This window comes from Lynx canadensis, chromosome F1, assembly GCF_007474595.2.
Source record: "Lynx canadensis isolate LIC74 chromosome F1, mLynCan4.pri.v2, whole genome shotgun sequence".
In the NCBI taxonomy this organism is placed as follows: domain Eukaryota; kingdom Metazoa; phylum Chordata; class Mammalia; order Carnivora; family Felidae; genus Lynx; species Lynx canadensis.
The window spans coordinates 4,410,908-4,425,248 of record NC_044319.2 but is presented as its reverse complement, the minus strand read 5'-3'; the positions used below and the strand labels follow the sequence as shown (position 1 = coordinate 4,425,248).

Genomic DNA, 14,341 nt, shown 5'->3' with positions numbered 1-14,341 from the left:
TGGCACGGCTCTTTGCCTAAGAATCACGTAAATCCTTCCACGTAGGGATTATTATCCCCATTTTACTGATGAGAAAGCTATGTTAAAATGATATGTTTAGGGGCGCCTGGGTGGCTCAGTCGGTTAAACAACCGACTTGTGATCTCGACTTAGGTCATGACCTCACAGTTTGTGAGTTCAAGCCCTGCATCAGGCTCTGTGCTATCAGTGAAGAGCCTGCTTGGGATTCTCTCTCTCCCTCTCTTTCTGCCCCTCTGCCACGCATGTGCACACGTGCTCACACTCTCGCCACGTAAACTTTAAAAATAAAATAAAATAATAAAATGTGCACGGTCACACAACTGGTAAGAGCTGGCGTCTGACTTTAAAGTGTATGATCTTTCCAGTAGACTCATACCCTCAACAATAGTAATTTGTACATGCATATTATAAATTTTTAAAATACTAAAATTTCAGGGGCGCCTGGGTGGCTCGGTCAGTTAAATGTCCGACTGTTGATTTCAGCTCAGGTCATGATCTCACGCTTGATGAGTTTGAACCCTGTTTCGGGCTCTGCGCTGACAGTGAGGAGCCCCCTTGGGATTCTGTCTCCCTCTCTCTCTGCCCCTCCCCTGCTCGTGCTCTGTCTCTCTCTCTCAAATATAAATAAATAAACATTGAAAACAAATTGAAAAAAAACGAATAGCTGGTATGTATTAAACACTCATGTAGCAGCACAGTCATAAGCGGCTCTTTTCACGATCACCGTAACCCCGCTAGGAAGGTACTGTCGTCAGGACGAGCTTCTAGATAGGCCTGCGGGAGGTTAAATCACTCGTGCAGATACACCGCGGTAAACGGTGCAGCCAGAGCTCAAACCCAGGCAGCCTGTGGGCAGAGCGTGCGCCCCAGCCTCCAGGCTACCCTCCACACGGTCCTAGGGAGGCCAGGCAGACAGCAAGTGCCCTTACCCTTGGAGCTGCTCGTCCAGAGAACCCCATGTCCCACTTCGCTCTGGACCCAAGAAGGACGGTGTCTCAGGACGCGTTTTAAAACCCGCTCCTCCGTGCGAAATGAGTTCCCTAACACGATGAGCTAAGAGATGGGGCCTCTTGTATGTAGGCCGCTGTCACAATTCCAGTCCTTGCTGCCAGACCAGCCCCTGCAACGTGCCTGCCTCCACCCTCCCAGCCCGGCCGGCTTTTCCCCGGCCTGCTAATTGGAGCGCGGGACCTCGCTCCCAGAGGCTGCCTGGCCCCCAGCAGCCCTTCCCTGGCTGCAGACCCCCCTCCGGGCCATGCTTCCTCCCTGCTGGGCTTGCGGGCTGAGGCTGACACATGCACCAGACAGGAGCTTCGGGGAACTTCCCCCCCCACCCCCACCCCGTCCCCACTCCCCGAAGCACTTCCTTAGCGAGCACATCTCATTACTGGGCTCCATTTTCTGGTCCTGCACATGCTCCCCTCACGCTTAGCTTTCTGGTGCTACCACCTGTCACCTTTCCCGGCGTGGCTTTTAATAATGTAAATCTCCCCTCTCTGATGGCATCACCGCTCATCATGTGCCGTCTGGCGCCACATGAGCTCACCCGCTGGCACCCCTGAGAAGCCAGCCACCCAGCGCAGAGACAGTACCCTGTCTTTAAGGGGGTTCGGCTCTGGCCCAGCCCCCAATGAACAGGTTCAGGCTCTGCTGGCTTTGGTGGAAGGGACAAGCCTCTTCTCTGGCTCCATCTGACCCAGGACGCTCACTGCAGGGCGAGTGGGTCAGGGGCCCCTGCCCTTTCACCTTCGCCAGCGGGCAACTGGCTTCGGGCAAGTCACTTAAGTACCCACTGCCCTTAAAGTAAGGATGATGGTGATAATGGCCATGTTAACGTTTCCCTAATAAAGCTGTTGTGGGGAATCAAATGGAAATAAGGATGAGAAGGTCCCCTGTAAATATAAAATCTGGGGCACCTGAGTGGCTCAGTCGGTTAAGCATCTGACTCTTGGTTTCAGCTCAGGCCATGATCTCATGGTTTGTGGGTTCAAGCCCCACGTCAAGTTCTGTGCTGTATGGAGCCTGCTTAGGATTCTCTCTCTCCCGCTCTCTCTGCCCCTTGCCCACTCATGTTCTCTCTCTCTCTCTCTCTCTCTCTCTCAAAATAAATTTTATTAAAAACTTTTACTGGGTGGCTCAGTTGGTTGAGTGTCAGGCTTCAGCTCAGGTCATGAGCTTTGTGGTTCATGAGTTCGAGCCCCGCGTCGGGCTCTGTGCTGACAGCTCGGAGCCTGGAGCCCGCTTCGGATGCTGTGTCTCCCTCTCTGTCTGCCCCACCCCCACTTGTGCTCTGTCTCTCTGTCTCTCAAAAATGAATAAACACTACAAAAAATTTTTTAATAAAATTTGTAAAGAAGTTATGGCCGTGGTACAGATGGCTGGTGATGAGTCAGTGATGAAGTCACTGGTTTTGTCAACACAGAGTAGATGCTCCCCCAGATAGGCCAGGGGAGCTCTCAGCCTCGTGGCATCTGCGCTCTTAGCCCCCAGACTCAGCACCGGATCCTGTTCCCCTGGACCTTTTCTGGGGGAATGGCCCCATGAACCTTGACTGGGTCAGTAGGATTACTATTGTAGTTTGGTGCAAAGAAACTCTGTTCGATTTAGTTTGATTCTGCAAGTAACTGAGCTGTGATGCATGGATCTGTATAATTCTGTAAAGATAACTATGTTTGGATGGAACACAACTCTCAGATATGTTTAAAGGCTCCCTCTGGGGGCGCCTGGGTGGCGCAGTCGGTTAAGCGTCCGACTTCAGCCAGGTCACGATCTCGCGGTCCGTGAGTTCGAGCCCCGCGTCGGGCTCTGGGCTGATGGCTCAGAGCCTGGAGCCTGTTTCCGATTCTGTGTCTCCTTCTCTCTCTGCCCCTCCCCCGTTCATGCTCTGTCTCTCTCTGTCCCAAAAATAAATAAACGTTGAAAAAAATAAAAAATAAAAAATAAAAAAAAAAAAAAAGGCTCCCTCTGTTAACTTAGGGAGCACGGCCCTCTCATCCACCCATCCCTCCCAGGATCAGGGTTATTCGAGACTTCCAACAGCTCGTCTGTCAGGTCAAGCAGGCACATTGGGTAAATCGAACGGGAAAGGAAAGTCATGTATATGGGGGTCGGTGTGTCGGTGCTGGGTTAGCACTAGAATCTTAGGTTATAAAGTGGAGAGTGTCCTTTACATAACAGCTGGAAAATTACACCTTTAATCCCCTTTGGAAACTTTTACAGTAGATTTGTCAGAATGTCCTAAGCACGGAAGGATGTGGAGGGTTGCTGAATTTCGTGGTAGGTCAGAAAAGTAAGAGTGCTGAGAATACATACTGGGGGCACACTGTTTACAGCTCCTGTCCTCTGATCATCTCTCTTCATGTCTGGAGAATCTTCTGGAAGGGACTAATGAGCCATAAGCAGACAACATGAGCGTATCCAGAACATCTGATCAAGACAGGAAAGAAAGGAATGAAATAAGGGAAACACCACATCCAGATTTTAGAGGTTCAGATCGAATTCAACAGGGAGCGCATACCTTTGCAAAAGATAGAAGCAGACCACTTGGTCTTTAATTTAATTTGTTGGGGGGGAGGGAGGAAAGTCATTTGATCTCATCGCTCCTGTCACTATGTATGGGCAGGCTCATTCAAGAATTTCTTGCTTTAAGTTTTAAAATTAAGGCTGGTAGTGGCACCTGGGTGTCACAGTCATTTAAGCGTCCGACTCTCGAACCCTGCTCGGGTCATGATCTTGCAGTTCGTGAGTTCGAGCCCTGCATCAGGCTCTGTGCTGATGGCGTGGAACCTGCTTGGGATTCTCTCTCTCCTCCCCCCCCTCAAAATAAATAAATAAACTTAAAAAAATAAGATAAAAATTAAGGCTGGTAGAAAGGCTTCTGATGTCATTCACCTGGTATAGAAAAGTCTATTTTATACTAGTTGATTTGAGGAATATGCCTTCTTCTTGCCTTCCTTTTTTCTTTTGTCCTTTCTTCTTTCTTCCTTCCTTCTTTCTTTTTTCTTTCTTCCTTTCTTCTTTCTTGAATAATATTTTATATGTGTGTACTGCTTTATATTCTGCCTTTATTTCTTTGTTGCTTCCCACCTGTCCTTCAAGACAGGGGTCGTGGGTGGTACAACAGCCCAACTTTAGGGGTATGGAAGCCAGGGTCCACACCTGAAGTCACACAGCCACTCAGTGGTGGTGACGTTTGGACTGGAACCTGGTCCCCTGGCTCCTAGCTCACCGTGGTGCCCATCACACCTGGAACCTGTAAGAAAGGGGATTGGCTCATCCCATGCAGGGACCCTTCTGTTATCTCTCATTTCTCCCTCAAGAGCTGAACCCCCCCTGAAAATCTAGGGAAAGCAGGAAAGTCACCCTGGTGTGTGGTGAGGTCAGCACAGTGCTCCCTCCGCGGACGTCCAGCCTCCACTCCCACCAGGCAGCGCTGGGGCACCGACTCTGGCTTTCTCTCTTCTGAGGCGGACAAGGTTTGCCTAGAGGACAGAGTGATGGATATTTCCGTGGCTGACGTCTGTCACAAGGAACCTCAGCGTCTCCATCGCAGGCGCCGGCCTCAGCAGGAAAGACGCAGGGTCCTGGAACAGACTGGTTCTGTGGGTTGGCCGTTCTGTCTCAGCCGACGCGCCCTTCGGTTCCAGACTCTCCTCCGAACCATCCGACTTGTTCACTTTTCTCACTATTCTTGTTGGTGGATTTTGACGAACCTGTCACACTGGCCTCTGGTTTGCCTTGAACCCTTCCCAGACATGTTTTAGGAACTTAGGAATAGATCTAGGGGCACCTGGGTGGCTCAGTCGGGCTCTCTGCTGTCAACACAGAGCCTGCTTCAGATCCTCTCTCTCTCCCTCCCTCTCTCTGCTCCTTCCCTGCTCACTCTATACAAAATAATAAATAAAAAAAAATTTAGGGGTGCCTGGGTGGCTCAGTCGGTTAAGCATCCAACTTCAGCTCAGGTCATGATCTCATGGTCCATGAGTTTCAAGCCCCACATCAGGCTCTGTGCTGACAGCTCAGAGCCTGGAACCTGCTTCGGATTCTGTGTCTCCCTCTCTCTCTGCCCCTGCTCTGCTCACGCTCTGTCTGTCTGTCTCTCTCTCTCTCTCTCTCAAAAATAAGTAAACATTGAAATTTTTTTTTTAATTAAAAAAACAAAGAACAGATCTGGAAGGCTCAAAGATAACTCTAATACTCTGCGATCAGGACAAAAATGATGCCCAAATGGCATTTCTTGTGAGGTTGATCTGACTTCACCTTGATTCATTTCTACTGACCTGATTCTTAAAAAGTTGTGGACTGGAGGGCACCTGGGTGGCTCAGAAGGTTAAGCGTCTGACTCTTAATTTTGGCTCAGGTCATGATCTCACGGTTCGTGGGATTGAGCCCCACGTCTGGCTCTGTACTGATGGCACAGGGCCTGCTTGGGATTCTCTCTCTCTCTCTCTCTCTCTCTCTCTCTCTCTCAAAAAGAAATAAACTTTTTTAAAGAGTGTGGGCTTGGACATCAACATAAGGAGATTCAAAATATAAAAGTGTAAAAAGACGTGCAAGGTGTCAGCACTTAATTGACTCTGAAGCCTCTAGCCTTGTAGGGGAAACGACGTATCCTTGGTGACACAGGTGCACTGAGCATTTCCCGTGGCCGCGACACGGTCCAGGGGCCAGTCACTGTCTCCTGTGTGTCTGTTGAGGGCCTTCATTGCGGGGCCCCACAAAGGAGTGTAAACAAAGCTGCGCATGAGAACGGTGACGGGTGGTCTCTCCCCACCCCCACCAACCTCACCACCATCCGTGGTCTTCTCTGTTGCTGAGCGAGCCTTCCAAAGGTCACGTTGGCCAGAGCCTTCCTTAGAGTCTGACGAAAATCTCCAGCTGGGAAGCTTCTGGGTAGAGAGAGGGGCAGCGAGGAGCCCCCTACGTCCACACCGGGTTCTCTTCTCCGTGACTAGAGATGGACACGAACATCTGTGCACGTGATCACGTGTGGCGGCAACAGTGAGTGCCCGTGGGGACCACCCCTCAGGAGCCCCACCGGCCACCGAGCCATTAGATAGATGAGGCAAAAGTGGGGTCTTGACCACTGAGGGTGGCTGTTGGTCGAGGAAATGCCAACCTCCTGTCGTTGGAACGTGTCCACTCAGACCGCGCCCTGGTTTTCTGGATCTCATTTTGTCAGTCCTGCCTTTGCGACTGAAAGCAGGGACCGTCCCCCCTGCCCTGAGAGCTGGGAGACAGCTGTGGGTGTTCACGACGGCAGGGACCCTCTCTGTGCCCCGGAGCAGCAGGGACAGGAAGGGCTGAAGCAGGTGCCCCGGGAACCCACCAGCATCTGCAACAAAAATGAAAACTTCTGGCAAGTCGGGGGGACCGTCTTGATCACAAGTGGTATCTTCAAAGCGCTTTAATTACAGAGGATTAAGCCGAACGCCAAGTGCTGGAATGAGGGAAGAATTGGCACAAAGGAAGTCAAGCAGAAAAACCTAATTTCCTTCCTTTAAGGGGAGAAAAAAAATATCCATTTATTTAAATGAACTGCGAAGGAAAAGAATGGCATTTCCCCACCCCCACCCAGAGTTCAGTGGGTCTTGAAAGGACTGCGTGTCTCCTGGGCCAGACCGGCGGCCAGCACCGTCCGCCTGTCTGCAGAAATTGGAGGGCAGGCTCGGAACTTCATTACGATGCAGGAGCACCCCCCCACCCCCGGACAAATGACTCGCTAATTCAGCCCCTTCTCTCCCACGTCTCCATGCGGGCCCTTGCCTGGCTCAGCTCGTATTTTACATTCAGCACCTCTGGTTACCCAGAAATTGCATGTGAAATTGTGAAATCGAAAAGCAGCGGGCCATGTGACTCCATCAGTTCTGCCTGGCATTTGCATCCTCGCTGACTTGTAGCGCTCAGAGGCCGGGCGAGGGGCTTGGCTTACGGAAAGCCCGGAGGCCCCAGACACTACCAAAAGTTGCCGTCTGAGTATGTGCCCTCGGCACACCTGCTGTGTGACTGGGGCAGACCTACCCGCACGAGCGGGGCTGAAATCAGCACGGAGACGTTCACAGTGAACGAGAGAATTGCCAGAATGGAACGTAGACCAATGTGCTGCTTGCTGTCACACACACAGTGACGGTGTTTTACTCGTAGGAGCCTGCGAGGACCAGTGCGTAATCCCTGGCGCTGTCTGCAGGGATCCCCCGTGGCATCCCGTTTGTGATTCACGGGACCCGGCGTCCGGGGCGAGAACTTCTAAAACTTCACCGCTAACACGGTGATCAGAGAATGCTAGGATGTCACAGTTCAGAGGGAGGCGAGTATGGGGGAAGGAGGAAGAGGGAGAGAAACAGGAATCACGCACCCACCCTGCGCTGGTTACTCTGCAGGTCAATTTCTTTCATTCTTCCCATGGTCCCCTGAGAGAGGCCTCGTTGTCCCTATCACACGGGTGAGAACACGGAGGCTCCAAGAGGCTGGACCACATACGGGAGGCAGTACTTGTCATGATGTAAAAAGTATGAGCTCTGGTGTCAGGACAGAGGTGGGGTCAGAGCCCAGCCTTACCACGAACATTTTCAGAGATTTGGGGCAAGTTCTGGAGCACTAGTTGTCTCATCTGGACAAGGGTACCTATGCATTGGCTTGTCAGACTCAATAATGTCCTTTGGGTGACAGCACAGCCCTAGCACACAATAGACCCCCAGGAAATGGCAGGAATCGTTATATGACACCCCCCCCCCAGCGGGAGAACCAGGATTTAAACCCCGAGAGCCTCACCCCAGCCATGGGTTCCTTCCACTGTGACACCCGGCCTCCGGATCCACCCTGAGCGCTGTTCTGAAGGGATGGGAACCGGCACCGCTGGGACACAGCCAGGGCAACCGACGAGGCCCGTGCCCGTCAACGTTGTGCATTGCGGGCCAGTTCCCGTGTCTCAACAGACAGGGAGAAGATAAACAGGAGGGTGCCCTCGCTCCGTTATGCACAATGCAGATTATTCTCGGAGCATTTCTGCACGTTGGAAATCTTTTATCTAAAAATGTATAAACCCCTCTCTGCGAAACTGCCAGACTGACATTTCATCAGACCTGACAACTGATCCGATGAGGAAGGCAAGACACAGAGATGAGGTTTAAAAGAACCCTCTACAGAGCTGCGGGGTTCGCCACGTGGTATTATAAAAATCATCTGGGGGCGCCTGGGTGGCTCAGTCGGTTAGGCGTCTGACTTCAGCTCAGGTCACGATCTCGCGGTCCGTGGGTTCGAGCCCCGCGTCCGGCTCTGTGCCGTGACAGCTCCGAGCCTGGAGCCTGCTTCGGATTCTGTGTCTCCTCCTCTCTCTGCCCCTCCCCCACTCATGCTCTGTCTCTCTCTATCAAAAAATGAATAAACATTAAAAAAAATTAAAAAGGGGCGCCTGGGTGGCGCAGTCGGTTAAGCGTCCGACTTCAGCCAGGTCACGATCTCGCGGTCCGTGAGTTCGAGCCCCGCGTCGGGCTCTGGGCTGATGGCTCGGAGCCTGGAGCCTGTTTCCGATTCTGTGTCTCCCTCTCTCTCTGCCCCTCCCCCGTTCATGCTCTGTCTCTCTCTGTCCCAAAAATAAATAAACGTTGAAAAAAAAAATTAAAAAAAAAAATTAAAAAAAAAATCATCTGTCTCTCTCTGTCTGTTACCCTGTGTATCACCAGCCTTTGTGTCTTGGGAGCCTAGCCCAGTGCTGGAATATAGCAGGTGCTCACTGCCACATTTGGACTGAACTAGCAACACAGAAGCAGGGGCTGATAAGAGCGCAAACACCTTCCAGTTCCCCAGGACTTGAGCCTCCAGAGCTGTGTGTGCGGCTGCAGCTCGACTTCGGCTCACCTTAGGGCTCGGGGGGCAGGCGGTTTATTTCCATGAGTGCTCCGCTAGGCCGTGGGGGTGGAGCGGGGTTGGCGGTCGTGTCTGGTCCGTGGTCAATTCCTCAGGAGGCGGGTTAAAGGGACCCGCTCCCGGTTCCCACCGAGACGCGCTTTCCTTCCCTGAAATGACCACTCCTGTGCACTCGCTTAATGGGATCCCAAATAACACGTTTCGAACGAATCTTTTTTCACCGTTGCTCCTCGGAACACATTTCAAATGCTGGCCATTAAAAACAGGCCATTTCACAAGCCTTTAATGATGACACTAATAACTGTGGGTTTTTGTCTCCGAGAGTCCTGATGAGCGGAGGCGAGGAGTAAATTATGGAGCTAACGTTTATGTCTGTGGTTTATCGATCTGTGAGGAGTCCTCTTCCAGGGAATTACGCCAGCCCCCAAACCTCGGCCATCCAGATTGCCTGTTCGCCTGTGTGACTGGCCCACCAGCATACAGTTAATTTTCAGTTTATATTAATAAGAAGATAAAGAACACGATGTGCCGTTTCTGTAAGAAAGTAACGGACGTAGCAAAACATGCCACCTGGTAGTTACAAACAGGTCAGTTTTCCTGTTATGTCATCATTATTTCCAGGTTATGTCGTTAACCCGTGTCATCGTGAGAAGGTTCCCTGCCGTGGTGGATGCTCGTGTCCCCAGAGTGCATAGAGGGTGCCCCATCATAAAGTATCCAACGACGTCACTGCACGTCATTTCCCGCCTTTGTTTCCTGCAGGTGAAAGTCATGCTTCGCATCTGTTCCACGCTGGCCCGCGACACCTCCGAATCCAGCTCATTCTTAAAGGTGGACCCGCGGAAGAAGCAGATCACCCTGTATGACCCCCTGACCTGCGGAAGTCAAAACGTCTTCCAGAAGAGAGGCAACCAAGTTCCCCCTAAGATGTTTGCCTTCGATGCCGTGTTTCCTCAAGATGCTTCTCAGGTGGGTGTGGCCCCTCCCACCGTCCCCAGCCACAGGCTCAGGCAGTGTTGATTGGTTCCAAGAAGCCTTCCCCGTCCACCAGGACCTGTGAGCTGGGAGGGTGTCTTCCGGAGTGTTCTGACGTGTCAGTTCTTCCGGCTGTACAACTTGTGGGAGCTCCGTTGAATAGTTCGGTCCCGTTGAATTATCGGTGTCAGGCCTTGGGTGGCATCATCGTGCCAGGATTTCAACACAACGCATCCTTGGAGAGAAGGAGGAGGGCGGAGGAGGGCGCCAGTCCGCGGATGGCTTACAGAAGCAGGGACTGGAAGGCAGAAGCGGAAATTTTAGGAACAACAGCGTGAAGATGGTGACGCGTGGGGTCCGCTAAGAACACCACGCCTGCCTGGGCTCCTGGGTGTGTCGAGGAGCTGGGTTTGAATCAGGCAGAGTTCTAGGGCCCTATGGGGGGCAAGTCCTAGTGAGGCATTGGTGTGGCAGGCAGGGAAACTGAGGCTCACATGCAGTCCTGCGGCCTGAATCGGTGAGGTGGAGTAGAGGGGAAGAAGAGAGGCGAGGGACAGCCGTCCTATTAGTTAGCTGGTGATGCGTTACAACTCAGGGGCTTAAACCAACGAGCATTTATTATTCCTTGTTAATCTATGGTCCAGCTAATCTATGGTCCAGCCGAGCGTTCTTCCATTTCTAGCTTGGCACACTTACGTGTCTATCCCATGTTTGGGGGCTGCCTGGCTTTAGGCTGGTGTAGAATCCGCGTTGTTTCTCCTCAAGCGGCAGGCTCTCCGGGGCTTGCGCTCACGGCGGTGGAATGATCCAAGTACACACGCCTCCCGAGGCTAGGCTTGGCGTTGACAAGGCTTGGCTTCTGCTGCGTTCGGTTGGCTCAGATCTGAGGGGTGGGAAGAGACCCCGCCTCTTGAGTGGTGGCACTGCAAAGTCACCCTGCAAGGGGCGCGTGCACACGCACACACACACACACACACACACACACACACAGGGAGTGTGGAGAGTTATGGCCGTTCTGCTCCGAGTATAATTTGGAGGCTCCTTGGGGGCCCAGAGTGCCAAGATTCCTGGACCGGAGCTCCTGGAGCCAATCCCAGTAAGAACAGATGTCCACTGGAAGATTCAGTCACACCATCTGGTGCAGTTCATCTGCAGTGAATCGGCACGGCTGAATCTTCCAGTAGACACGTCACCCAGGTTACAGGTGTGCGGTGACCTGCCTCGCCTGCGTCCTGGCATCAGACGGCTGCATCTTCGGATGCGTTTCCGGCTGGCCCTTCCCAGGATTCGTACGAAACAGGGCGCTTCGGGGTGGCCAATGCCTGCAGCGGAGCCTGAGGACAAGGGTGCTCGCAGCTCCTGTTTGTTTCCGACGCTGCATCCGAGTGTAGAAGAGAGGATACTCACACGGGCCCCGGAATCATACCACAGACACACAGTGCGTGTTACAGGCTCCATTCGTTAACGAGCTGGGCACATGGTTTCCCCAAAGAGTTTCACCACGAAGAGACAGAATACAAAGAAGTTCGATAGTTTCTCTGTGACTTTTGTGCGCGCGCGCGCGCGCGTGTGTGTGTGTGTGTGTGTGGTACCACCCAGCTCACTAATCTAAACCTGACATCGTGTCTAATAAATGGCCTGCACGTAATGTAATTAACACAGTTAAAACTTTTCTGAAGCGGTTCTCCCCAAGTTGCAGAAATTCCAAAGCAAACCCTAAATGAAGTGCGGGCTGTTAACGAGTTTTAGATTTATTCCCGAAAAGAGCCATTTTTAATTGCTCACGTTTGCTTACATTTCACACGGGGCTCCACGCGACTGTCACACTCGCTTCCGGAAGCTTCTCTTTTGTTAAATTCGCCAATAATATAATGCATTGCATTTCTCTATTCAATTTGTGGTTTTCGGGAAGTTTCATGTACATTAACCCACGGGACTCTTCTCGGAGTCTGTGCTGTAAAAGAGGGAAGTTTTGCCATGTTCACATCCTGCGCAAGGAAACTGAGGCTCAAAGATGCAGCCTCTCATTCGTAGTCCCTTTCCTGAGCAGACCTCGCTTCCTGCTCTCCTCCCCGTAATCTCTCTGTCCTGCATCTCTGACCTCCCGCCATTTTATTCGCTGTTTACTAGCAATGTGTCCTTGGGCGGGTCACTGCACCTCTCTGGGCCTCAGCCTCCTCATCTGTAAGCTGAAGACAGACCCAGATCAATGTGATTCATTGAGCCGATACATACGAGATGCTCGAAATAGAGCCAGAGCGTGGCGAGTATTCGATAACTGTGAGCTATCTTTGCCTGTCGTGTCATCACTGATGACAGTCATGGTCAGCCTCAGCGCCCGAGGGGTGAGTACCCTTTGAGCCTCCGAGGCAGGAAAGCAGGAAAGTGGACGCGGTGGCTTCTGCTCTCAGGTCCTCAGTGGGCTCATGAGCTGCAGCCACCAGGGAGGTCCCAGGCGGTTATGAACTTGGCTTTCTCTCAGTCTCTCGGGACATCAGCTAAGCAATGATTGGAACAGTCCTTGCTCCTCACTGCCCTGGTGGACCCTCCCTAGGACCCATGGTGGCCTTGGCAGTCATCAGCTGCCCCCTCCGGGGCAGACCTCCACTGGGTCTGGCTGTGGGAATGTGTCTTAGTCTGTTTGGGCTGCCGTAACAAAACAGCACAGATTGGCGGGCTTATAAACTACAGAAATTTCTTTCCCACAGTTTTGGAGCCTGGAAAGTCCAAGACCAAATCCTTCCCAATTCACAGCTGTCTTCCTGCTGAATGGGGTGAGGGAGCTCTCTGGGGCATCTTCCCCAAGAACGCTGATCTCGTTCATGAGGGTTCCACCCTCATGACCTACTCACCGCCCCCCCGCCACACACACACAAAGGCTTATTTCCAAATACCATCACAGTGGATGTTAGGTTTCTTGTTTTTTTTTTTTTTTTTTTTTTTTTTTTTTTTTTTTTTTTTTCAACGTTTATTTATTTTTCGGACAGAGAGAGACAGAGCATGAACGGGGGAGGGGCAGAGAGAGAGGGAGACACAGAATCGGAAACAGGCTCCAGGCTCCGAGCCGTCAGCCCAGAGCCCGACGCGGGGCTCGACGCGGGGCTCGAACTCCCGGACCGCGAGATCGTGACCTGGCTGAAGTCGGACGCTTAACCGACTGCGCCACCCAGGCGCCCCAGGTTTCTTGTTTTTTAATGTTGATTCATTTATTTTGAAAGAGAGCAAGCAAAGCAGGGAGGGACAGAGAGAGACAGAGACAGAGACCAAGAGACAATCCCAAGCAGGCTCCACACTGTCAGCGCAGAGCCTGATGCAGGGCTTGAAACCACAAACCGTGAGAACATGACCAGAGCTGAAATCAAGAGTTGGACACTTAACCGACTGAGCCCCACAGCTGCCCCTGGACGTCAGGTTTGAACATAGCAGTTTTGGGGGCACACATTCAGTCCCTCACAGGAAGGGCGGTGGGGAGGACTCCAGCATGTGGGTAGGTGGAGGCTTCCTGCTGCCTGCGTCTGTGCTAGGGAAGGCTCCCTGCCTCTCTGGGCCCCCCAGACAGAAGGCAGCAGGGGGCCCCCAGGGGCCACTGTCAACCACTAACAATACGAGATGGACGGGTCATTGACCACTGGAATTGCAGGAATTCAGCAAGGGGAGCCCCGTGAGGCCACTCCCGTGTCTCCTGTGGCCACTGGCCTTTGCACAGATGATTCTGGTCCACACACAACCAGCTCTCTCCCTGCCGCCCTCGTCTATTTGGTGGCTGGCTCCGGGTGGGGCTGTGAGCCCCCTGGCCCCCCTCCTCACTTCATGTCCAAAGGAGGCAGAGTTCATGCAGCAAGAACTTCTCCCCCCTCTGCAGAGGTGCCCATGGGGAGTTCCAGATTCTACTGCTCGGGGCGCCTGGGGGCTCAGTGGACTGGCCTCCGACTTTGGCTCAGGTCCTCATCTCACGGTTCGTGAGTTCAAGCCCTGCGTCGGGCTCTGTGCTGACAGCAAGGAGCCTGCTTAGAGTCTCTCTCTCGCTCTTTCCCTGCCCCTCCCCCGCTTGCGTGCGTGCTCTCCCGCCCCCCCCCCCCGACACCTCAAATAAATAAATAAACATTAAAAAGAATATTCTACTTCCTCAGTCTCAGGGCTTCGAGCCACCCTCTCGCTGCCTAGGTCCTGGGGGTGTGACAGATCCTATGGTCCCCATGGCAGCCTTGTCCTGCCCCCCCTCCCCCTAAGTCCAGGAGGAGCCCCCGGCAGAGTTGTTGAGGCACCACCAGAGCAGACAGCGGGGTGGGGGTGGAGTATGGTTTTTCAGTTTGGGTTTGGGAGAGAAACCCGTTGTACTCATGCAGCCTGGAGCTGAAAACTGGATTCCCACCGGGAGGCACGCTGCCCCGCCGACCGCAGAGCCCGGCTGTTTCACGCCTCTGAGTGCATCCCTAAGTTCGGACTCTGGCAGGAAGGGGACAGCACACAGTGCACTGTT

General features: G+C 52.7%; 1 protein-coding gene across 1 annotated transcript in view; it reads left to right on the top strand.

Moving 5' to 3' along the window:
* Nucleotides 1–14,341, top strand: part of KIF26B (kinesin family member 26B) — a 457,099-nt gene that overhangs the window by 352,815 nt on the left and 89,943 nt on the right. Inside the window, 1 exon segment of the mRNA XM_032591791.1 lies at nt 9,649–9,855. Coding sequence (XP_032447682.1) covers nt 9,649–9,855 — 207 coding nt within the window.